This window comes from Leucoraja erinacea, chromosome 22 (genome assembly GCF_028641065.1).
Source record: "Leucoraja erinacea ecotype New England chromosome 22, Leri_hhj_1, whole genome shotgun sequence".
Classification (NCBI taxonomy): domain Eukaryota; kingdom Metazoa; phylum Chordata; class Chondrichthyes; order Rajiformes; family Rajidae; genus Leucoraja; species Leucoraja erinaceus.
In genome coordinates this window covers 17,435,076-17,462,190 of record NC_073398.1, presented here as the reverse complement: position 1 = coordinate 17,462,190, position 27,115 = coordinate 17,435,076, and the positions used below count along the sequence as shown (strand labels likewise).

The window sequence follows — 27,115 nt, the reverse complement described above, 5'->3', positions numbered from 1 at the left end:
ACTTTATAAGATACAGCATGGAAACAGGCCTTACAGTCCACTGACTCCACGTCGGAAATCACCCACCTGTTCGCAACAGTTCTATGCTGTCCCACTTACACATCCACTCCTTACACACTAGTAGCAATTTACAGAGATTAAATAATTACAAATCCGCACGTCTTTGGGATGTGTGAGAAAACAAAAGCATCCGGATGAAACCCACATGGTCACAGGTAGTACATGTAAACTCCAGACAGACAGCACCCAAGGTCAGGATCGAACCTGAGTCACCTGAGTTCTGGGGCAGCATCTTTACCAGGTGTACCACTGTGCCTCCCCAGTGGACCAGCTATTGGGATTTCTCCAACTTACCATAATAATACAGTTGCTGCCTTACAGTGCTTGCAATGCCAGAGACCCGGAGTTGATCCTGACTACAGGTGCTGTCTGTACGGAGTTTCACGTTCTCCCCATGACCGCGTGGGTTTTCTCTGAGATCTTCGGTTTCCTCCCAAACTCAGGTTTGCAGGTTAATTGGCTTGGTATAAATGTAAATTGTCCCTAGTGTGTGCAGGATAGTGTTAATGTGCAGGGATCACTGGTCAGTGCGGACTTGGAGGGCCGAAAAGCCCTTTTCTGCACTGTATCTCTGAACCAAAGTAAACTAATCAGTCTCAAATGGGCACCCTCTTCTTCTGAGACTGCACCTTCTGGTCATAGACTCTCCAGTGAGGGAAACATTCTTCCAACATTTACCCTCTCTAACCTCCTTAGAATATTTTATGTTTCAATAAGATCACATCATGTTTTTCTTAACTTCAATCAGCGTAAACTCAACATGCTCAAATTTTTCTTAATTGATCATTCCGTCCATACCTTGAATCAACCAAGTGAAACTTCTCTGAACTACGTCCAATGATAATATAAGACTATGATAATGGTCCCAGGATAATATAAGACTATGACAGAGGCCCAGGAGCCGTTAGAGGGAAGACTATGACAGAGGTAAAAACCCATTGCAGGGCTTGTCTCAACAGACAGGAGCCGTTGGTGAGGGAGGAGCGACCTGCGTGTGGTGAGTGTAATAGAGAGAGTACAGAAGAGATTTACTAGAATGTTGCCTGGGTTTCAGCAACTAAGTTACAGAGAAAGGTTGAACCAGTTAGGGCTTTATTCTTTGGAGCGCAGAAGGTTAAGGGGGGACTTGATAGAGGTTTTTTAAAATGATGAGAGGGATAGACAGAGTTGACGTGGAAAAGCTTTTCCCACTGAGAGTAGGGAAGATTCAAACAAGGGGACATGACTTGAGAATTAAGGGACTGAAGTTTAGGGGTAACATGAGGGGGAACTTCTTTACTCAGAGAGTGGTGGCTGTGTGGAATGAGCTTCCAGTGAAGGTGGTGGAGGCAGGTTCGTTTTTATCATTTAAAAATAAATTGGATAGTTATATGGACGGGAAGGGAATGGAAGGTTATGGTCTGAGCGCAAGTATATGGGACTAGGGGAGAATATGTGTTCGGCACGGACTAGAAGGGTCGAGATGGCCTGTTTCCGTGCTGTAATTGTTATATGGTTATTATATGGTTATAATGGTGACAATATTAAGACCTTAAAAGATGGCAATATTTGCGTTATTGTTCCCTTTCCAACTTCAGCACTTGGATGGTGAACTGGTGAAGAAGACAGCCTATTTTATATAATCTGCCTGCTAATGTTTCTATTTCAATGGAATTAATATGACGGTTTCTATAAAGAACACACAAAAAATATTTCTCGTAGTGTTACCCGTAATGGCAAACTCAACACAAATATTGTGCTAGAACAAGTGAGATCCTATTGGGTTTTGCCTGTTGACTCTCCAAACAGCCATTACCATAATGGCTCCATTCTTGAGTTTCACTGTTCCTTAGAATTTATTCCACATCTCAGCAATTTTCTCTGAAATAACTGTTGTAGGTGTGAACATAACCTCACTTCACACCTCAACCCCAATTTCCCCACATGCTGAGTGCATGGAACTGAGAGGCTAGTTAATTTCATGTCTCCACTGCCAAGTGCCGGAGGTCACACATGATGGACATCCAACTTCTCTCTGGTAACAAAAGTACCATCATTATGTGCAGCCAGTGTAACCAGCCTTGTGTAACTGAGGCGGTATTGCTCAATGTGCAACAAAGATATGTCAGAATGAAAAATAGAACCGTCCACAATTGGCTGCTTTTTGCTGCTCAACCTGAACTTGCTGCATTTTGAGAGGCCATCAATTACTGATGTTTAGTAATAGTCAATCCTGTACATAAAAGAAAAATTGGCCCAACAAAAAGAATTCAATTGGCAGAGGATAAATTCTTGCAGCTTGACCTGGACGTGACACCGATGTGCTAAAATAGAAATTCTGGAAGTTGTCCCTTTATTGGGCACCTTGTTTGATTCTCAGATCATGAGCTAAAATATGTCCCTTTTAACAAATTATAACACATTAGTTATCCGTGCTTTTTCATGATTACAAAAGAATCCAATAAAGCTGATAGTAAAAAAGGTCAAGAAATTAATTCCTGGTCAGCTGTTAGTCGCACCATTAAATCTCTGGACTGTCAGCTTTTATTCTTGAAGGAGAAATCACAGGGCAATCAGCTAGCTAGCACTTGAGGCTTTGCTTCCAATGTTGCCTGTAACAGGGAGGCTGATGAATGAGCTGAATAGACTCAAGCACATGATAGGGATATCAGCCCCGCTATAACTGTTGCAGCAGGAGGCTGCTCTGTTGTTGAAGAAGCACATCCACTGCCCAACAGGTTTTTCATCTCTGTGTAAGAAAGAACTGCAGATGCTGGTTTAAATCGAAGGTTGGAGAGTCAGAGAAGAAATGGGCGATGTTTCGGGTCGAGACCCTTCTTCAGACTGAGAGGGGTTTTTCATATAGACGATTATTGCACTCCATGCAAAAGGATTGGAATTTGATCGAAATGTAAGCAACCAAAAAGAATACTGTTCGGAACTACCGAAGAGCCCAAAGTGATAGAAATCTGAAATAAAAACAAGATCCTGGGCAATTAACAGCAGGTTCAAATAAAACCTGTTCAGCTGGCCATTTAGAATTAAAGTCACTTAATCCTTTTGCCTTTAAAAGGTAGTGCAATAAAATGCTGATTATATTGTTAGCTGTCCATAGTCTCAGAATAAAAGGACGATCCTTTAGAAAGGAGATGAGCAGGAATTATTTTTTTCAGAGGGTGGTGAATCTGAGGAATTCATGGCCACTGACAGCTGTGGAGGCCAAGTCAATGAATATTTTTAAGGTGGAAATTGACAGATTCTTGAATAGTACGGGTGTCAGGGGTTATGGAGTGAAACTAGGAGAATGGGGTTGAAGGGAAAGTTAGATCAGCTTTGATTGAATGGTGGAGTAGACATGATGGGCCGAATGGCTTAATTTTGCTCCTAGAATTTATGAACTTATCCATCACCCGAATGCTATAATCACTATATTAAATTAACAGTGTGTTGCCAGGTAGATACGCTACTCAGTGGAAGATGTCAACATTCATTTGAATAAGGTAGCTTTGAAAGCTGAAGCACCCCTAAAGGCATCTGGTGCTTGGCAGATCAATATCTATCCTATGTTATCCATGATCTGCACAGAAATAGCTAACACATCAACACTGATGCTGCAATTGGTTTCAATATTAGGGTGGCCTGGTGGCACAGCAGTGCTAGAGACCTGGGTTCAATGCTGACTACGAGTGCTGTGTGCACGGAGTTTGTATGTTCTCCCCGTGACTGCGTGGGTTTTCTCTGGGTGCTCTGGTTTCCTCCCACACTCTAAAGATGTACAGGTTTGTATGTTAATTGGCTTGGTATAAATGTAAATTGTTCCTAGTGTGTAGAATAGTGTAAGTTTGCGGGTATCACTGGTCGTCGCGGACCTTGTGGGCCAAATAGCTTGTTTCCGCGATGTATCTCTAAACCAAACTAAAGCAAATTACAGGGTTGATAAATTCAGCCAGGCTTTCTGCCAAACCCAGTGATGTCTCCTGGAAAATTGGCAGATCTGTATCAGAATGGAGCGTAACTACAAGGCCCATCATGCTCAGCAGCCAGCTGACGCCATGCACAGTACCTGAGATGGTTCAGGGGTGGGGTCTTTCCCCATGGAAATATTTGCCAACATCCACCGTTGATTAGAAGAATTAATAAGAGGCCTTTTGGAACTATAGATCAGAAATGCAGAAACTGGCAGCAACTAAAGGTAGAATGTTGAATGTGCTCCCTCAACAGACTGAGACATTTTAAGACAATGCTCTGCTACTGAAGGAATTTCAAATGTCACACGTACAATATAATAAATAGTTGATTTATCTTCCTTTTGATGGGCACTCGGACTCTGCTATATAATTATCTTGAAAAAGGCGGCAGAGATGTCCGGCTTTTATGAACCAGTAACCTCGAGAGTTAATGTAAATTATGTAAGACAGAAAGCCTATAATTTGTTTTAATAGCTTCATAACCAAAGAGTGTGTTATAGATTGTCCACTTTATAGAAGTGACCAGCAAGCCCGTGCGACAACCAAAACTTGTGTTCAATATTTTAAGCGCTCCACTGGACTCCCCTGATTACAGCCCTACAGATGACTGCTTATTCTATTTGCTAGACTCCAAAGTATATCTAAAATTATCCAACAGCAAATTCATAAGGAAAAACAGCTTGCAATAACAACTGCTTTGAAGCCATGCTGTCTCTTTAAAAACCAACAGAAATAAGTCTTGCTAAATGGAGCACAACATTACAATGAAGCAAACTTAAGGTTATAGCTTTGAAGAATTAAATGCATGTTAAACTCTGAAGGAACAAAGGGAAGCAACAATTCTGTAGAAGAAAATATAAAAAGTTATTCTGGGCATTAAAGCTGCATGAAATATTTAGAAAATTAATGAAAGGCTTGGGCTAGTCATCATACTCTTCAATGCAATTCTTTGAAATGTCGTTATAAAACATTACAGATTCAACCATTTTACATCAAAGCTTAATTCAGTAATTATGATACTTACAAAATTCATGTTCGTGTTGAATACATAACTGGTAATATCAAGCCAATTTTCAAAGTGCATATTACTGTAATTTTGATAATTCAGGAGATTTTTTTTGTGGGGAACTTTTGGACCTGATATGCCAGAATATTTTTACATTTTTGGCACTATATAACCTCGAGCATTTTGTATTATTTAAACATGCAGGTACAAATTTTTCATATTGCATTTCACTGTATTATGCCCCTAGTTACAATGCATTTTATTTCAACATATAAACTAAGTACCTCAATGACCAAGTGATTTTTTTTCCTCACATTAATACACAAGCCAAGCCATATAACTATTCAGCAGCAGCAACCACCAATGACCATAAAGTAGCTGACCAACAAAAACCGCCAACTACAAAACACCAGCTACCAACAGGAATTCATGCATGCATCACTGGGTGCCAGCCCAAACATAACCACCCATTGTCAATGCACTGATGCCATCCAGAGATCAGCAGATCACAACCGAGCAAACCCAGTAAGTGCCAACCAACAGACAACCACCCAATGCCATCCATTTATAAATAGCAGCCTGTAGCCTAAATGCAATCAATCACCTAAATTCAGTTTGTTGCCTTAAGTGGAGGTAGAAATTAACACTTGAACACTAGAAGTAAACAGGCACTTTTAAGTTTCATCACTTGATTTCCCACCGGAAAGTTTAATCCATTGTCATTGGACTGAATGATTTACCTTTAAGGGAATTTAATAGTTCTCTTTTGCATCTAGTTACCACCCACCACCCATCCCTTGTTGGTAGATCAGTGGGACCAGAACTTGATGCTGGAGGTTGTCGCAACTCAAAATTGGAAAAAGGTTTTGAATGGAAAAAGTAAAAAAATGATTATTTTCTGGTCAATCGATTGTTTGACCAGTACAGAGTGTATGGTTGAGATAAATAATACAAGAAGGGGTGATGATTTAGAATACATTTTCCATTTTTAAATCATGTCTCAATTATTCTGCCAATAATAATAAAATGTAATGGAATATCTTCCCACCAATATTTTCTTACAATGTCAAGAAAATGCTTTACATAACTTCCATTAACCAATCATGAAGACAGTATAGACTATGGCTTTTGATCTATGACAAACTAGAATCTGAAGTGGTGGCTTTAACTGTGGGCGAAGATTGGGTTTTCTATTTGCTCTTGGCATTTCTTCTGCAAAGCAATGATTGATGGGTTCACCAACTCATCTCAAGCCCCACAAATGACAACTTGTTCAGTCCATATTTTCTCTTTCTCACACAAACAAATGCCAATTCCTCTTAAGTTTCAGGTGCAATAGACAAGATTCGCATCCGAGCGAAAATGGGTCTGTTATGTGATGTAATTATGTAAACTTTGGTTTGTTCTTTAAACAGACCAAGGAAGCAACAATAAAAATATATAAACTTCAATTATTTTCTTACCATCCACACAGGCTGGTTTTGCTCTCGTTGTGCCGGCAATCTGCCCCTTTTTACATGCACACCTAGCAGTTTGTCTGGCTATAGTCCTTCGCGGTTGACTGCTATCTTTGTCCAGAGTGACTATCTCACAAGTACCTGCAGCAAGCTGACCTGAGAAAAAAAAACACAAGCACCTGGTATTAATGTGTGAGCTCCAACAAAGCAACAAGCAAGAAATCCACATTCTGCCCACAAACAAAACAAAGCAGGTTGCTTGAAATATGGTTAAACGATGAGCTGCATACAGATAAATCATGGAAATAAAATAATTAGGAGCAGGAGTGGCCTCTTCAAGCCTGCTCTACCATTCAATATGATAATCCATATTATCTCCTAGTGTAGATGGGACATGTTGGCTGGTGTGGGCAAGTTGGACCAAAGGACCCGTTTCCACCCTGTAAGACTATGACTCTATATCACTGGATTCTCTCTCTTTCCCTCCTCAACCTTCACACCACCTTCGCACCAGCCCTCTCCCACTCAATCGAGCTTGCCCCACTCCCAATGGCAATGGTTCTCTGCCACTGCCAAATATGTAGACTGGGGGAAAAGCCAGTTTTAATCATGCGAACACCCAGCTCAAATAGATAAAGCGTTGGCCTGGAAATCTTTTAATTGCCATGTAAGGCAAAACCAGCATTGTGTTGTGTTTGCCACCTGAAGGGGACTGTAGGTTACGGTCAAATGCTGAGGGGTTTGTGGCATGGTCAGTCGTTGAAAATATTTAGGGTCTTGAATGGGTACTGAGAGTTAGGGTAGCAATTGTGATGGTATGTGGCAGTAAGTGATTCAGAGGAGACCCACAGTGACGGCTTGAGTACAGAACCTAAAAGTGAACCACATGCAGATGTAATCTCATGACCAAATCTCTGCGCATGATTCCAGACCTTGACTCTGGATGCATACTTGGCCTTGCTCCTAGCCCCTCTGCACTGACAATATATCTGGCCCACACATAAAGCCCCATATCTGACCCCCTGGACTTAACCTATTACGTTCAAGTCCACAGGTGCTTATCTAATGCAGTAATCGTCTATGGGGCACGTCACAGACCAAATTTTGTATAACAAAATGTGCTACATCCATTGGCTTCCTTGTTATCTAACATGCTAGTTACTTTGTCAAAGAAGTCATCAATTGGTTGAACACAATTTCTCATCTATAAAATTATACTCATTCAGCTGTATAGGTATTCTGTTACCATTTCCTTCATTTTCCTAACAAACTGTCCTGAAGTCATTTTCACCCCCAATATTTTCAGCATTTTGCTGTCTGCCTCTCAGCTGGGACTTTACCGAAATGCAAAGTCCAATAACTATATATTTAAGCAATATTATTCTATTAAATGTGATCTTGAGAGTACATAATATTTTCTGTGGTATTCATAACACAACAATGATAAAAAAATATTTGTTATGATTGCACCTACCAACATGCATACATTATTATATTACAGTTAATATGTACCGAGTGCAGATTTTTCTTCTAATGCTCCCCATTCCCAATTACTTTTACACTGAAGTGATGAAATCTAAGTGAAGTTTAAATGGCATCAGAAAAATAAAGCCTCCGGAATGGGTGATATTCATTACGTGGTTGGTTGGAGTCAGTATCAGCACTATATTAAACTTTGAATCTTCAGATGTCCTGGTTCAAGCTAAAACTAAATACAAATAGTAACCTCCTCACACATTCCCCTGCAAGTATCTCTGTCACTCCTTTAAAATATGTACCTTCTTTGAACAAGTTCTTAAACATCGCACCTGAATCAGTTTCCATCTGATTACACACCTTGGGGATGCTCATCTACGTGTTCAATTAAATAAAACAACGAGATTGGGGACATTTCTATTCAACCTGTCCAAGGAATTTGGGAGGGGGTTAGAAATAGTCAGTGAGGTAATCAAACATAATAGTTGAGTGGCAAATGACAATAGTACTACCTTCCGAATATTTAACTGAAGGAAATAATGGGTTATCGAGGTTGTATGTTGTGACAGACAGCCTGACACCTTGCATGTTATTTTAATATTACACTTATCCCATCCCCCTGGATATTCCAGATTAATAAATTAAGGTTTTGTCAACTAATTACAAATCAGGATAATCAATCACATTAGCCAACTCCGAAACACGAAGCGCTGAGCATTGGGATCCACACATCACGGACAACTGGCCTCAGTTCCCCGCTCACATCTGGCAGTGTTCTCTGTCTGAACCAGGGGTCACGGAGAGTTTTTGAAAGTGGGGAGGCTGAGCGATCACTGATCACTGGCCTTGGGGTACCCGTGAGGGAGTAGAGCAACCAAGTGGGGGGAGGGTGTGGGAGGATGGTGTCTCCCCTCCCACTGTAGGGATTTAAAAGAATTTGATATATTAAAATCATGTTTTAGTGCATTGTAGAAGTATGATTTCAATTGTTTTTGTTTGAAGTATTTTTAAGATGTAACCTTTTTTAAGGGGTAACTTTTTCCACTCAAAGGGTGGTGGGTGTATGGAACAAGCTGCCAGATGAGGTAGTTGAGGCAGAGCCTATCCCAACATTTAAGAAATAGTTAGACTGATACATGGATAGGACAGTTTTGGAGGGATATGTACCAAAAGCAGGTAGTGTAGCTGGGACATGTTGGTGGGTATGGGCAAGTTGCGCTGAGGGGCCTGTTTTCACAGTGTATCACTCTATGACTACATTATACCTCCACCATGCATGAATGCTTCAAATCAAGTGGTTGAGTTTTATTGCCATGTACTCAAGCATAGAAACATAGAAAATAGTTGCAGGGATAGGCCATTCAGCCCTTCGAGCCAGCACTGCCATTCAATATGATCAAGGCTGTTACTCTAAAATCAGTACCTCTTTCCTGTTTTTTCCCCATATCCCAAGCATGGCCCAAGAGCTAAATGTAACTCTCTCTTGAAAACATCCAGTGAATTGGCCTCCACTGCCTTCTGTGGCAGAGAATTCCACATTCACAACTCTCTGCGTGAAGAAAGTTTCTCCTCATCTCAGTCCTAACTGGCCTACCCTTTATTATTAAACAGTGACCCCTGGTTCTGAACTCCCCCAACATCGGGAACATTTTTCCTACAGTTACAGTAACTGAAAATCTAGCAGGCAAGCAGGATGCTTTCTCCAACCACCCCCATTTGAAGGCCACTATCTTCTACCCAGTGCTTGGTACCTACTTCCAGCGGCCACTGGTTGTCCTCCAGGATGCACCGAGCTGCAGCCTGATCCATGCCGGTCACCTGGGCGAATTCAGCACTGAGACTCTCACAGCAGCGGCGCAATGCTGCCGACACCTCCAATGGGCTGGGACTCTTGCAGTGAGGCTGCTCCATGGCCGGAGCTGCAGTGAGCGACTCGCCAGCCCGGCAAACATTCGCCAGCCCCGGCTCCCCGTCTGCATCGGCCCTCGCCGCTGCTTCTGGTTCCATCCCTCCCTCAGCCCCGGCTTGCCAACACACACGGCCCATGCAGTTGATATGAGTTTTGACGTTTTCATTGATCACAGAATTTCGCATGACCGAGCGTGAGAAATTTGTGATCAGCATGAGAACGTGAGAATTTGGCAAAATGCGTGATTCTCACGCTCAATGTGTGAGAATTGGAAGCCCTGTTAAACTGTTAAGAGCCTCTTTTCCATCATTGGTCAGACAGTATGTTCCAGATTTCAACCACCCTCCGGGTGAAAACATATGCAAGAGGGAGGAGAGCAAATTCCGCATCGCAACCTTGAGTTTTGAAGCACCCAGGAGAATTAAAGGAATGTTTTACATAGGACATAGTACAGAGCAGTACAGCACAGGAATGGGCCCTTCGGCCCACAATGATGTTGAGTTAAAACTGGACTCATCTGCTGACACAATAGAGATTTAAATAAATGTTTTTATTTAAACTTTAAGGTAGAAACAGAATTATTGCCAAGTTTGTAATATTTCAGTTCCTACCACAAATAAACTTGGTGATATTTAAGTTTCAACCTTGTCCAATTGCAACTAGTGAGAAAGTATAGAAATTTGATGTATTAAGCTGAGGTAATAATAATCCACACTCAAAATTATTAGGGTATTCAGAGACATGAATATGCAATAATTATGGTTAAGAAGGTGTCAAATTCATAAAAACAAATTCTTGAGTTTAGTTTTAGTTTTTTTTAGTTTAGAGATACAGCGCGGAAACAGGCCCTTCGACCCACCGAGTCCACGCCAACCAGCGATCCCCGTACACTAGCACTATCCTGCACACTAGGGACAATTTACAATCTTTACCATAGCCAATTAACCTACAAACCAATAAATCTTTTCAAGTGTGGGAGGAAACTGGAGCTTCCAGGGAACACCCACGTGGTCACGGGGAGAACGTACAAACTCTGTACGGACAGCACCCGTAGTCAGGATCGAACCTGGGTCTCTGGTTGTGCTCTACCGTGCCACCAAGTTTCGAGATTTTGTTTGCAAGAAAGTAAAAATGCTTTGTGAATAACTGCGTGGACGAGTAATTTTTGCTGATTGCACTGGAAAGATTGTAACAGAATAACTAGTTGATGAGCAAATAATCAGTGACAGTAGTTTTAACTGTGCACAGGAGTACTCCAGAAATCACTGCCAATTTTCTCTGTTGCGAAGGTAAGAGCCCATAGATTCGTTATTATTATTCTCACCCTAAATTGCAGGCTTGTATTAATTGATTTAAACACGTAGAATCAAGTTAACACTTCATAAAATTCAGAACTTTTACACTAACCCAGTAATTATGTGATTAATTCAAGTGTATTAATGCAACTATGTACAAAGTACACCAAGAATTTAACTTGCCCATTATAATTTGTTTAGAGATTGAGCTCAATACCACAAAGGGAAAAACACTCATTTTCTCATAACAAAAAACATTAGCCTCTAATTATAAAGTCTGCAGGATGCCTCTTCGAATGTGCCAAAGGTTGCAGCAGTTTAAATGAGAAAAGGATTCTATAATTTTAAACGCCACATATCATAATCGTATAAAACTGCTATTGTCCTACAATTAGTTAATATTGATTAATTGAAATCAACATCATCAGTATATTGACACTGATGTTGTCTCAGCTCAAGAATAGACTACAGAAGACTGTAACACACACCTTGCATGATACTGAAACGCCAATCTCAATTAAAACCAATGAAATAACTTAAGGTGCCAAATACCACCCTCAAGAATGTCTCAAAAGTGCTTCATCAGAACTTTCAAACAAGTGCCTTGAGCTTATTTGGATGGTGATGGGAATGATCTTTCCCATCAGATCCTTCACCAACAGTAGCAGTGTTGTTGCCATGACATGCTGCCCCTAACACCAGTCATGCTGGGAATGTGACAATCAGCATCTCCTCCTGGAACGTGCAATTGTGTGGACAGTCTGGAAACTTAATGGCCAAGGTTAATCTCGAACATCTGTGCCACACGAGACTTGGTGCTCTGCAAGCTGCTCCCATGGACACACACTGAGACAATTTGTCAACTGCTGCTGGTAGACCATGAGTTCAGTCTAAAACACCCTCTGGTTTGCCCAAAATTCACTGGTCTTCAAGTATGAGAAGCACTTCATGTTGCAGACTGGCACAGTGTAAGGTTCAAGGCTATATTCAGATAGATGTGTTTAAGTTTGATGCAACCTATATAAAGGTGCGATGTAGAGCCTCCTTCCATTACATACTGGAACCTGTGTAAAATCCCCAGGGGACCATTTGATCAAGGAATGTTCATAGGAGAAAACTGGTGTCATGCTAATGCAATGTGAATGGAATAGCATCGCTTGCATTGAAAGTGGTGAAAATATTCTGTGGTATAATACTTGCGTAAATTTTATGAATACATTTTTTTAATGAAAACATGCTTCAAAACCAATGTTCTTCAATACACTGTGGCAGGTTATGTTGCAACTATTGCAGTCCTATGGTACACAGCAAGGTCGCACATAAAATAATGAAATAAATCTTTCTCATGTTCATTAGTGATAGGAGCAGAATTAAGCCATTCGGCCCATCGTCTGCCATTCAATCATGATTGACCTACCTCTCCTAACCCCATTCTCCTGCCTTCTCCTCATAACCCCTGACACCTGTACTAATCAAGAAAGAGGTTGTAGAATTTATTCAGAGAAAATCTATATAACTAAAAGTCTCATCTTGACCACTTCCTGTCTGCGCTGTATATTGATCTTAGAAAAAAAAAACACTACCATATACCGCTATGATTTTTGGTCATCTTACTCAGTCTTCCTCTGCTGAGGCAGCCCCGAGGATTTTTACGATCAATGAAAAATAAAAAATCTTGAGATCAGCTGATTGGTCCTCTCACCTGTCAATCACCATGATGAAGGTAACACCACTTCCGGGGGGGGCAGGAGTATAAAACCCAAATGGTATGAGAATGCATTTGAAATTGGTGGTCTGCACTCTGCTTGAAATGGTATGAAATTTCATTTGAATTTGGTGGCCTGCACTCTACTTGAAATGGTATGAAATTGCATTTGAATTTGGTGGCTTGAAATGGAATTTCAAGGAATAGCCGTGTGCACAGCCAGCCCACCAGCCGTGAGTCAATAAACTACCAACCCACCAGCTGTAAGTCAACTTGCCAGCCCAACAGCCGTGAGTCAGTCAACTGCCAACCCACCAGCCGTGAGTGAGTAAACTGCCAGCCCGCCAGCCCTGAGTTACTGAACTGCCAGCCCACCAGCCCTCAGTGAGTGAGCTGCCAGCCCACCAGGCCTGAGTGACTGAGCTGCCAGCCCACTAGGCCTGAGTGACTGAGCTGCGAGCTTACCAGGCCTGACTGAGCTGCGAGCCTGCCAGGCCTGTGTGACTGAGCTGCCAGCTCAAGAATCCATTTGGCCCACAATGTACATACTAGCCCTCTGGAAACCAGTCCCTTTGGTGCAAAACACCCATACTAGCGCTCCTGAAATCCCTCCCCCCCACTGGCCACCAATATTGGAATTGGTGGAGAGGTGGAATATTGCGGTGGGGGACCAGCCCTCCAGTGCGAAGATGGGACCCAACTGGTTCCACTTAGTCTAGTGTTTACTAAAATTCAGAAAGACATGTCTCATCTTAATGCCAGCCGTGTTTAACATACACCTGAATGAGCATGCAGGATTTAAATATTTTGTCTCATTTAAAAATTGAAGCTGAGGTGAAAAAATATCCCCTCAGTGCCAATTCAAGGTATTAGCATTGACAGATAATTTTAAGCTCTGACTTGGGTCTAAATCCACAAAACCTGTCACCCCTAAAACACCACTGCGAAGAACCAAACCAAATGTTTAAAACTTTTTTTTTGGGTCCTTTTTAAAATGAAAACAGTACAAAGAGGTGATTATTTTTCCCCACTTTGCACGGCATTTCTGAACCACATATGACAGAGGCCAGATGTAATCTCAAAGGTACAACATTACTATGTCAGGATATCTCAGTAACTTGCTGCTCCAGTGTGGCTGTTCCATTCGTTACAGCTTTTTGGCCTTTTGGCCTCTGAACCAACTGAGGTCCAATTAGAGAAGCCTTTGAGGCCAGTTGATGCTGTGGACTCAGGGCCACTGGGGTCCAAGTTGTTGACTTCCCAATGTCAATTCATTTAAAAGTTTAAACAGCCATACCAGACATATACCTACTTCATGTATCGTGGCAGAATTTAAACCTCGATCCCAGAGGTGGAAGGAGAAAGCTCTTAGGTCCACTATAGTGTGTGGTTCATTCGCACATCCCACACATACACATCAAGGTTTATTTTAGTTAAACACAATATTTTAATAAAATGTTGCATTGCTGTAATAATGTGACCTTGGGTGACCTGAATACAAAAGAAGAATAACATTTATTGTATACCTTTGGTATTCACAGGTCATTACACATAATTTTCACATCCAAGGTCATTGCTGTAATGAAGGTAAACACAATACCCAAATTGTGAATATGAAGCCTCTTAAATGGCAAGTAAATAAATATCCTGATGTTTTTGTTATCAATTACTGCTAATGGAAACTCTCAGAATGAATGGGAGGAGAAGATGCTGAACAGGACGTGGATTGCCAGCGACACCTTTTAACTGTATTCAGGATTATTTTTGTCTGTAATTATTGGAACTCTGGAGCACTTTTTAATTCCTGGGAGATGCAAGCAAATCACTGGGATGTAAAAGAGGACATAATGGATGTAGATCTGTACAATCCGTTGCAACTTAAGTGGGAGGGAATTACTGGAATTTATTATTTAAGGAGCACTTAAAGGTTGCTTAAAAATTATAGGATTTGGTTAATTCAGCGTGGATTTATGAAAGCCAAATCTTACTCGACAAGTCTGTTCCGAGGTTTCTGAGGCTGCAATTAACAGAATAGGTAACGGTGAATCAATGAGCTGGTTGGGAGCAGTGGGGGCTTCCCGGCAAGTTCAAGGCATGGATTTACCAGCATGGTATCCTGCCAAGGATACTCTGGCCACTGCTTGTCTACGAAGTCCCAATATCCATCGTAGAGAGATTGGAGAGGAAAGTCAGCAGCTTTCTCAGAAGGTGGCTGGGATTGCCCAGGAGCCTTAGCAGCATCGTCCTTTACGGAAATAACACCAAGCTCCAGCTGCCCCTGAAGTCCCTGGAGGAGGAGTTCAAGGTGACTCGGGCCAAAGAGGTGATGATGTACAGGGACTCCAGCGACCCCAAGGTGGCTCAAGCAGGGGTGGAGGTGAAAACTGGGAGGAAGTGGAGAGCCGGCGAAGCCGTGCAGCGAGCAGAGTCCCGGATACGCCACAGAGTCCTGGTGGGAGCAGTGACTCGGGGAAGAGCTGGCCTGGGAATCTTCCCATCTCCCCAGTTTGACAAGGCCAAGGGGAAGGAGAGGCACAGGCTGGTCCAGGAGGAAGTGAGGGCAGTGGTGGAGGAGGAGAGGTGTACCAGAGCAGTTGGATTGAGGCAACAGGGACAAGGTGGGAGCAGGCCATGGACCGAAAAGTCACATGGACTGAGCTCTGGCAGGCTGAACCACAGCGTATCAAGTTCCTGGTCCAGGCAGTGTATGATGTCCTCCCCATCCCATCGAACTTCTTCATCTGGGGCAAAGCGGAATCTCCAGATTGCCCACAATGCTCAGGCAAGGGGACGTTGGAACACATCCTGAGCTGTTGCCCAAAGGCTCTTTGGCAGGGCCGGTACACATGGCGTCACGACCAGGTTCCCAAACCCATTGCAGAAGCCATCAGCATGGGAATCAGCAGCTGCAGACGAGAACGCCCCACCACCCAGGTGATCACCTTTGTGAAGGCCGGAGTGCAGCTGCCAAGCACCACAGCAGCCAGGAATCAGTCAGGAACCCTGGCCGACTGCGCAGGACTGGCAGCTTTCCGTGGACCTGGTGAAACAGCTGAAGTTTCCACGGCACGTTGCCACGACCACCCTGAGGCCAGATATCCTCCTAGTCTCAGAGGCGACCAAAAACATCGTCTTGTTGGAACTGACAGTGCCGTGGGGGGACCGTCTGGAGGAGGCCCACAAGAGGAAGAAGACCAAGTACGAAGAGCTGGTCATAGACCGCCGTAAGCAGGGCTGGAAGGCAAGGTGTATGCCCATCGAGGTTGGCTGCAGAGGTTGTGCAGGGCAATCGCTCTACAAAGCCTTGAATGCACTGGGCATCAACGGAGTGGCGAGGAGAAAGGCCATCAAGAACACCACAGAGGCAGCGGAGAAGGCATCAAGATGGCTCTGGATCAGGAGAGGAGGTCCATGGGGAGGAGCAATTACCACCTGAACACAAGTCGTGGTCTGATCATCCACGGCTGGGTCGCCTGGGTGAGGGTGTCTGACGTTGAAAGACCCGAAACACCCAATGACCCTAGGATACATCACTGATGATGTGTTCAGGAGCATCTATCGATGTATTTGTATCAATCAGCATGGATTTATGAAAGCCAAACCTTACTCGACAAGTCTGTTCGAGGTTTCTGAGGCTGCAATTAACAGAATAGGTAACGGTGAATCAATGGATGTAGTGTACAGATCCTTCCCTTACATAAGAACATGGATTCAGGAGACTGGCGGGATTTAATTGCCACTTATTGTGCGCTGCATGCATCTTTTCCTGTGTAGGAATTTGGTTTGCGGCTGATTTTTTACTTGCAAATTATTTGTATTATGAACAGTTCACAGAACAGAACCCTGCCATAATGTGGACATGACCTGTATATGGATTTTCAGTCACCACACAAGATGTGATGGTACAAAATGAGTGCAGACAGAGTTGGATGCAATATGCCACCCTTAACTGTGAATTTGCTAATAAGCAGAAAACAGAGGGAAGGAATAAGTAGATATTTTCAAGCTGGGATTGGTAACTGGGGTACCAATGGCTTCAGAGTCAGACCCCAGCAATTAATCTACAGGCACGAGGGCATGGTTGATGAAATGCACAACGGAAAAGTGAAAAGTCACCAATTTTGTGGAAAGAATGAAAAAATCAGATTTTTGTTTTATTTGGAAAGAGTAAAATTAGCGGTATCTGGAGGAACCTATGGATCCTGCTGCATAAATTACCTAGAGGTCACATTCAGGAGCAGCAAGTAGCCAGAAAAGCAAAGAACATGTTGGCTTTATTACAACAGCATTTGAGCATAAGTCGAAAGACATCTTACTCAACTACACAAGCCCCCTGGTGTAATAGGTACAGAATAGTAGGTACGGGTCTCATCTCCCTGAGGAAGGTCGAAAGTAAAGTGTAAAGTTAGATTAATATAAATCACAGAACAGTACAGCACAGGCACAAGCCCTACAGCCCACAATATTTGTGCCGGACATGATGCCTAGTTGAACAGATTTAATTTGTTATACAGGTGCACAACCTTTTATCCGAAAGCCTTGGGACCAGACACTTGTCGGATTTCGGACATTTTCGGATTTCAGAATGGAAGATTTTTAGCGTAGATTAGGTAGGTAGCGCGGGCGGCTTGAAAAGTCTGGAGCAGCTGCCTCCTCCCCGGAGACCGGGAGAATCATTGCATAAATGTTAGTCAGTTAGTTTGGAGGGATTTTATGTGGTGGTGGTGGTGTAGGGGTGAAGGGGGAAACTTTAATTCTTAGTCCCCTACCTACCTGGTCGGCGACTCCCAACCTCGCGGAGCTGGGGGCTCCGTCCGGCCGCGGGCGGCGCCGGTTGTAGCTCCGACCCCGGCAACTCTACCCCTGACTGCGAGGCGCTCCAAATCCAGCGCGGCCCGCGGCCGGACGTTGCAGCGCTGGGATACCAGCGGGGTGCGGGCAATGCCTTACCGGGTCGCCGTGCGGCAAGCTCCGGAGCGCTGTGGCCGCCTTCTTCCAACATTCGCGGAGCGTCGCTGGATTTGGAGCCGCGGAGCTGGGGGCTCCGTCCGGCCGCGGGCGGCGCCGGTTGGAGCTCCGACCCCGGCAACTCTACCCCTGACTGCGCGGCTCCAAATCCAGCGACGCTCCGCGAATGTTGGGTCGGCGGCCACAGCGCTCCGGAGCTTGCCGCACGGCGACCCGGTAAGGCATTGACCGCACCCAGCGCTGTGACGCCGCCGACTCCCGACATTCACGGAGCTGGGGTGTCCGGCCACGGGCCGCGCTGGATTTGGAGCGCCTCGCAGCCAGGGGTAGAGTTGCCGGGGTCGGAGCTACAACCGGCGCCGCCCGCTGCCTCAGCGGCCACAGCGCTGCGGAGCTTACTGCACAGCGACCCGGTAAGGCATTGACCGCTCCCCGCCTCTCCGACCAGGTAGGGGACTAAGAATTAAAGTTTACCCCTTCACCCCCCTTCACATAAAAGCCCTCCAAACTAACTGACTAACATTTAAGCAATGATTTACAGATGTTTAAGCGCCTCCCGGTCTCCAGGGAGGAGGCAGCCGCTACAGTAGTACAGACCTGGGTTGACCGTGGGTCGTTTTGGGTCAGGTTTGGCGCCAAACGCGAGCTTTGGTGCGCAGACGACATCTGGAAAAAATGGCCGGTTTTCGGAGCTTTTCGGTTTCTGGAACACCGGATAAAAGGTTGTGCACCTGTACATGATCCATATCCCTCTATTTCCTGCACTCCACATGCCTTCTAAAAACCTCTTAAACACAACTATTTGGCGGGTGGGGTTGCTGGTAGGAATAGGGATTTGTCCCACAAGATAAAACTGATTGGGCCTATATTCTTGTGGTTAGAATAAAAATAGGTAATCACATTGAAAAGGACATAATTCTCATGGGATATGGGGGGTTAAATGCATGAATTAGTCACAGTGGAAACAAGCCCTTCGGCCCAACTTGCTCACACCTGCCAACATGTCCCAGCTACACTAGTTTCACCTGCCTACATTTGGCCCATAGCCCCCCAAACCTGTTATATCCATGTACCTATCTAACTGTCTTTTAAACGTTGGAATAGTCCCTGCTTCAACTACCGCCTCTGGCAGCTCGTTCCATACACTCACCATCCTTTGTGTAAAAGAGTTACCACTCAGATTCCTATTAAATCTTTCCCCCCTTACATTAAAATTCTGCTGATGGTGGGAGGGGCGGGGAGAGGATCTTGAACCAAGGGTTGCAGTCTAAATAAAAAATGGCATAGATGAGAAGAAATAAGGGAATCTTTACGATTCTTTAGCTTAAAGGGTTGTGGAGGCTCAATCACTGAGTATGTTCAAGGCAGAGGTTGTTAGATTTTTGGATATTACGAGATGCACAGGATAAAGGATTAGGTGGGGAGGGGGCCCAAAGGTTAGGCCTGACCTTACTGAATTGCAACACTGGTACAAAGAGCCGAATCTGATGAAAACACTTGCAATAAACAACCTTTCAAAACTAATTATGAAGCCGTTAATGTCGCACATCAGGGGGATTAAATCCAGAAGACACAGGCAACAGCCTGCCTGCTTGGATCCCAGTTACTCCTTCACCACAGATCATGCGTCCCAACTGTGCGGAAGTAGCAACTTGATAAGCAGTATTATGAAGTTGCAACACAGAGTCCTGCAAATCATCTTTTATTTTAAATGTGAAGTACATATCATATTTTATTCTCCGAGCATTACTGGTGAAAGATTTTAAACCTTTTTATGATAAAATAAAAACTGAATTGCACGACCGATTCCATAGCTCGGTTATTACCACATTATATTTTACAAAGTGATAAGATGCCAGGAACCTCTCTATCTGCATGGAAGATGTAATTCCAAAAAAAAAAGGAACCAATTCAAGCAGTCATGTGCAGCCTTTATAAATAAGCCATGAAAGAGAAAAAGAACGAAATAATAAAAAAGTATTACTGCTTGAAACGTGACATTATAAACTCCATGCTGGTATTCTCATGCGTAGTGTCTCACTGACCTATGTCTCTTGGATTGTGTAATTAACTTACAGAGATCAGTATCATGAAGTCAAGAATGTTCTTATTTGAGGTCTAAATCTTAATGGCCTGGATTTTGCAGTTGTAATGAAGATGACATTTTCTCCATTCTCACTCGTTACACAGTGAAACTGACAGCAACCTCAAGAATTTGCAGGTCTGCACAGATTTAAATGTTGATATCCTCATGCTGCTGTCAGTGACTGCCGGATCTACACATTTGATCTATTTGTGTTGGTGTTTCTATGCTGTGATTACATTTCAAAGACCTTTTTAAAAGAAATAGTGACCATTTTCAATGGTAGGTCTGCCATCCAGGAAACCGAACCATGCACTAGAGAATGCAATTTACCTTTGTGCATCAACGTGGCCATAATAATGTCACTGGTGTGTGCAGCACATGCTTCTGCAGAAGATAGACACAAAGTGCTGGAGTAACTCAGGCAACATCTCTGGATAAAAAGGATTGGTGACATTTCAGGTCGGGACTGAATTAGGTTGCTTGCTGAGATTTTCATCCTCTGCACACACACACTTCACACACCACTGCTGGGTCTCATGATGATTGCTGTGCACTCTTATCCCTGCTGAGTGATGAGTGTTGCAATGATTTGGGGCCCCTTGTGGCATCGGGCTCGACCTGCGCTGATCTTGTGGCCAGATAGGCAGGGCCGGCCTTAGGAGGTGCGGGGCCCAATTGGGAACAATTTTGGTGAGCCCCAGGTTCCCAGCCAAGGTCTGTAGAATCATAGAAATACAAATAAAGCCTATTAGACTTTATATCTCTATGGTAGAATGGGAAGTAATAAAAATGTGCGCTTAAAAATTGCCTGCGAGTTAATGGACCAAACAGATCAAAGCTACATTTTAATATAAAATTGCATATATGTAAGCCTACAAGTAGCAAACAACATGTGTAGATCACCTCATAGTTGCAATACCACTTGTTTTAGTGACTGTGAAATGAAAAAAAATCATTTTAATTAACTAGATCCTAGAAAACTAATAACTAGTGGCGAAAAACCAGTCCAGGCATTAAGTTTTGGGCTTCAGCCCCATCCTAACCTGTGTGTGTGTGTGTGTGTGTGTGTGTGTGTGTGTGTGTGTGTGTGTGTGTGTGTGTGTGTGTGTGTGTGTGTGTGTGTGTGTGTGTGTGTGTGTGTGTGTGTGTGTGTGTGTGTGTGTGTGTGTGTGTGTGTGTGTGTGTGTGTGTGTGTGTGTGTGTGTGTGTGTGTGTGTGTGTGAAGGAGAAGGGAGTGAGGGAAGTGGAGAAAGAAGGGAGGGAGGGAAGGGAAAAGAGAGGAAGGAGGGAGGGTAGGAAAGAAGGGAAAAGCGAGAGAGGAAGGAGGGAGGGAAGGAGAGAAGGGAGGGAGGGAAGAAGGGAAGGGAGGGATAGAAGGGGAGGAGAGAAGGGAGGGAGTGGGCCGGCGGCAGGAGCGGATGCCGGGGTCCGGGCGGACGGGTGTGACTGTGAACTGAGGCCGAGGTTTGTAAACGTTGCTCCAACCCCCGACCCGGCCCTCCCTGTAGTCTCCCTGGGGAGAGAGAGGGGTGGAGCCGGGGCTGTGTGCGTGAAGCACGGCGACTGGAGGGGCGGGAGCGCTGCCCTGGGACCTTGAGGGAATGACCCATCTCCCCCTTCTCCATTACCCCTCACACACCCTCCCCATCTACCCATTTATTCCCCCTCCACCCCTCTCTCTCCCCTCCACCCAGGGTAGATCTACCTGAGTCGAGAGTAGATTGCTCTGGCGCGGGGGCTCCCCTTAGGATGTAGATAGGATGGTTCAGTTGCCTGATTATAGCAAGGAAGAAAGTGTCCCTGAATCCCTGACTGTTGTGTGGAGTGTGTATGTTCTCCATTTGATTCAACCCACATTCCAAAAATAGCAAGTTAATTAGCTATTGCCACCTAGGCCAAATGTAAATGGTGGTGGACAGATCAAAGTGAAATTAATAGGCATATGCAAGAGAATAGAGTGGGTAAATGATGGAAATTCTCAACAAGCTGCCATCAACTCCATAGGCCAAATAGCATGTTTATATGCTGTAAGGAAAATATTGTCATCTAGTTTCTCATAGCACAACCTTTTCTATTGATGCCTTAGCTGCCCTGGTAACTACACCATTGAGGTGAGCTATGCAGCCTAGTGATACAGACATGCCAGCAGTCAATGAGCCACGGAGGTCATGTTTTAGTGCAACAATCTGAGAAAAATAAGTAGAAACAAGGGACTGCAGATGCTGGTTTACCAAGGAAAGAAAAAATGCTGTAGTAACTCAGCAGGTCAGGTAGCATCCCTGGAGAACATGAATACTTGATAGGTGAAGCACCCTTCTTTAGAATGATTGTCGTATGAGGTCCACTCAGAAATGTCACCTATCTATGTTCTCCAGGGATGCTGCCTGAACTGCTGAGCTACTCCAGCATTTTGTGTATTTTGGGGTGAAAAGAACCCTGTTTCTTTTTCGAATGCAAGCTTTTTTAATTGTTGAAGGTTCCACCAGCTGAATGTAGGCTCGAAACATAAATCCAGTTTAAAAAAAGAGCAAATTCCACTTTGCAAGCATCTGCTGTAATGCAGAGCCTGCTGTAAAAGATTAAGTCACATTAAGTCAGTTAACTGATATGAACTTCAATGAATTTCAGCATCATTGAACTAGCCATAACTAAGCTTTTAATGATATCTTAATTCATAATCTCTGGTTCAAAAGAAGCATTTTCATGTTTTTAATATAGTCAATGTCTTTTCTAAATTATAAACATTCTGTGGATAATTATGTGAGGCAAGGGAAACTAGTAGAGTAGCCATGGATACTATGAGGTTCAAAATAAAAGAAGTACTGACACTTTTGAAAAATATAAAAGTGGATAAGTCTCCAGGTCCTGACAGGATATTCCCTAGGACATTGAGGGAAGTTCGTGTAGAAATAGCCGGGGCTATGACAGAAATATTTCAAATGTCATTAGAAACGGGAATAGTCCCCGAGGACCAAATTGGCGTACTGCGCATGTTGTTCCATTGTTTAAAAAGGGTTCTAAGAGTAAACCTAGCAATTATAGACCTGTTAGTTTGACTTCAGTGGTGGGCAAATTAATGGAAAAGATACTTAGAGATAATATATAAGCATCTGGATAAACAGGGTCTGATTAGGAACAGTCAACATGGATTTGTGCCTGGAAGGTCATGTTTGACTAATCTTCTTGAATTTTTTGAAGAGGTTACTAGGGAAATTGACGAGGGTAAAGCAGTGGATGTTGTCTATATGGACTTTAGTAAGGCCTTTGACAAGGTTCCTCATGGAAGGTTGGTTAAGAAGGTTCAACTGTTGGGTATAAATGCAGGAATAGCAAGATGGATTCAACAGTGGCTGAATGGGAGAAGCCAGAGGGTAATGGTGGATGGCTGTTTGTCCGGTTGGAGGCAGGTGACTAGTGGGGTGCCTCAGGGATCTGTGTTGGGTCCTTTGTTGTTTGTCATGTACATCAATGATCTGGATGAAGGTGTGGTAAATTGGATTAGTAAGTATGCAGATGATACCAAGATAAGGGGTGTTGTGGATAATGAAGAGGATTTCCAAAGTCTACAGAGTGATTTAGGCCATTTGGAAAAATGGGCTGAAAGATGGCAGATGGAGTTTAATGCTGATAAATGTGAGGTGCTACACCTTGGCAGGACAAATCAAAATAGGACATACATGGTAAATGGTAGGGAATTGAAGAATACAGTTGAACAGAGGGTTCTGGGAATAACCGTGCATAGTTCCTTGAAGGTGGAATCTTATATAGATAGGGTGGTAAAGAAAGCTTTTGGTATGCTAGCCTTTATAAATCAGAGCATTGAGTATAGAAGCTGGGATGTAATGTTAAAATTGTACAAGGCATTGGTGTGACCAAATCTGGAGTATGGTGTACAATTTTGGTCGCCCAATTATAGGAAGGATGTCAACAAAATAGAGAGAGTACAGAGGAGCTTTACTAGAATGTTGCCTGGGTTTCAGCAACTAAGTTACAGAGATAGGTTGAATAAGTTAGGTCTTTATTCTCTGGAGCGCAGAAGGTTAAGGGGGGACTTGATAGAGGTCTTTAAAATGATGAGAGGGATAGACAGAGTTGATGTGGACAAGCTTTTCCCTTTGAGAATAGGGAAGATTCAAACAAGAGGACATGACTTCAGAATTAAGGGACAGAAGTTTAGGGGTAACATGAGGGGGAACTTCTTTACTCAGAGAGTGGTAGCGGTGTGGAATGAGCTTCCAGTGGAAGTGGTGGAGGCAGGTTCGTTGGTATCATTTAAACATAAATTGGATAGGCATATGGATGAGAAGGGAATAGAGGGTTATGGTATGAGTGCAGGCAGGTGGGACTAAGGGGGAAAAAAAGTTGTTCGGCACGGACTTGTGGGGCCGAGATGGCCTGTTTCCGTGCTGTAATTGTTATATGTTATATGTTATATGTTTTCAAGTTCTTTTTAAAATTTGTTTTTCACTCCACTGTGTATAACAATCATTATAAAACTTCCCATAAAATCATCAAAAAAAACTACTTAATGTTCCTCTTTGTTACCATCTGTGGCTTTTTCTCAATGAGATTTAGAGTTACAGCGTGTAGCAGGCCCTTTGGCCCAACAAGTCTGTGCTGACCAGCGATCCCTGCGTTTTAACGCTACCCTACACAAGGGACAATTTACATTTATACCAAGACAATTAGCCTACAAACCTGTACGTCTTTGGAGTGTGGGAGGAAACCGAAGATCTCAGAGAAAACCCACGTTGTCAGAGGGAGAACAAACAAACTCTGTACAGACAGCACCCGTAGTCGGGATCGAACTCAGGACTCTGGCGCTGTAAGTAGAATTACAGGAATGCACAGCAGCCCCTTTGCCTTTGACATGTACACAGCATCACAGAGGGTCATAATTTCTTTGTGATGGTGTGCGGATTATAGAATAGACAGAGTGGAAGAAATAGTAAAGCTTGAATTCATTCAATCAAGAGCAATATATTCACTCATCCAAAGTTAATGTGACTTAATTAAACCAAATAACATTTGTTAATGAACTATTTGCAGTTTCAAATACTTACCCACTTTTTGTTGTGTGGTTTCAAAACAATTACAGGCCAATTATAGTTTTTTATACTTAAAAAATGTTTGTCTTGTATAAAGATATTTGCTGATTTGAACATAGCTGCAATAAATGCAGATGGCTGTAAATTTCAATTTTCAGCAACACTCAGACCATAAAACTCATTTTGGTTATAATTAAATGCAATAAATCTTTCTGTAATAATATAATTTTGTATTGTTCTTTATCATTTATAAAGTAGATATAAATGCAGATTAATTATCCACAGTAGTTGGAAACGGTGTGTTGTTCATTTTAAATATTATCTTTAATTCCAGATGTTTCAAGATTTATTTCATTAAATAATTCTGCCACATGTATACACAAATAAACATTTGTGTTCAATATGTGTTCAATATGTTAAAATATAAACATGTTTGCTTTTCTTCTCTCTCTATATTATTCACATGTTAATTAGCAGAACTGCCTTTGTATAGTTCATTGAGCAGTAATGATCTGCAGAAAAGGAGACCACTTGATGAACTGACTCTTTTAGAGAAACAATCCTAACATTGCGAATAAGTACCAATCACCACAATATCTCTTCTGCCCCCAACCGAAACCCTTCACATATTTCCCAATGCATGTTGTAAGAAAAGGACTAAATACTCCATCTGTGTCCGAATTACTGTCCTATAGTTAGCATAACTTTCTATCTTTGTAATTTTCTATCTGTTGGTTTATTAACTTTTTGGTTTATTTAATAATTTGTTGGTATGGTATTGGTATATTATTGTCTCATGTGTAATGAGGTACAGATTATATGTTTTTCGACTACTATACACAAGTATAATTAACCACACACAAGCACACCATGTAAAGCAAAGACGCAAATACCATAGTGCAGAATACTGTTGTTATTGCTAGAAATCCTGAGAGAATTACAGATGGAACAGAGATTTAGAAGAGTGGAACAAATATATTGGACGATACTAGATCCTCTGCTGGCACAAGCACACAAAGCCGCCACGATATCAATATTACACTCTGTACACCTTTTCCCAAATCTGAGTGACATGAAGCAAAACCAACATTGCCTTTATATTGGGGAGTTTCTTTGGTTATCTCCCTTCATAGACAGCAAGGAAATGTGCCCTTCAGCCCAACTTGTCCACACCAAACAAGATATCAGTTTGAGTTAGTACCACTTGCATAGTTTGTAAACCATGTGTGCTCAAGAATGAACGACAAAGTCATAACGTTTCGATTAATATTGCCCTGTTTCCCTCAGTGAACTACAATGCACAGATGAGGTAACATTCACTAAACTTTACCAGCCTTTCTTGTGCCCACTCTTTACAATTGTTAGCTAGGCCACATCCCAATACAGTTAAGGGCCCGTCCCACTTGGATGACCTAATCCACGAGTTCTGGCGAGTTTGCCCTCGACTCATACTCGCATCATGGTCGTCACGAGGTCGTAGGAGGTCTTCGTAACTCTCCTTCATGCTCAAGAGTGGTCTCCACGTACTTGAGGCCTCAGCTAGGTCGCGGCATTTTTTTCAATATGTTAAAAAATGTCCGCGAGTAAAAAATGGTCGCCATGGAAAAAATCAATGCTTTTTTTACTCGTAGGTTTAGTCATAGAAGGTCGTAGTAGGTAGGCATGTTAGTCGTAGGTAATCTAGGGTAGTCGAAGGTAGTCGTAGATATTCATCATAGTCGAAGGGAAGTCGAAGGAGATCAAAGTCTTCACTCTCCATTATTCGGTGTCTAATTTTCCCGATTAGTGGTAGGTAGTCGTAGCTGGTCTTCAACATAGTCGAAGGAGGTCTTCAACATGTAATTTTTTCAAACTCTTGTAAAATCACCAATTAGGTCGCCCAAGTGGGACAGCCCCTTTATGCGAATCCCCCTCAATGGTAAATATCAGTGCAAACTACTACTTCTATAGCTCAGCTATATTCAGCTCAGCTCAGATCTCCATTCTTGTCCTTATTTGTTCTTCAGATAACAGTCAATATACATTCTACAATTTAAGATAACAGAAAAGCTACTCGTTATGTCAGAGAGAAATATTTTTGCACAAATCATACTGGCTTTTGCCGTTATATCCTTATCACTGCCTTTACACTCAGCAGTTGTTAGATCGTTGACATCTG

The 27,115-nt window shown here is 42.9% G+C and overlaps 1 protein-coding gene across 7 annotated transcripts in view; it reads right to left on the bottom strand.

The window, feature by feature from the left end:
* The window catches only part of tafa5a (TAFA chemokine like family member 5a), a 599,853-nt gene that overhangs the window by 263,755 nt on the left and 308,983 nt on the right, over positions 1-27,115 (bottom strand). For all 7 annotated transcript variants that reach the window (XM_055653039.1, XM_055653043.1, XM_055653037.1 and 4 more), the window contains exon 2: positions 6,477-6,626. In XM_055653039.1, coding sequence (XP_055509014.1) covers positions 6,477-6,626 — 150 coding nt within the window. The remainder of the gene's footprint in view (positions 1-6,476; positions 6,627-27,115) is intronic.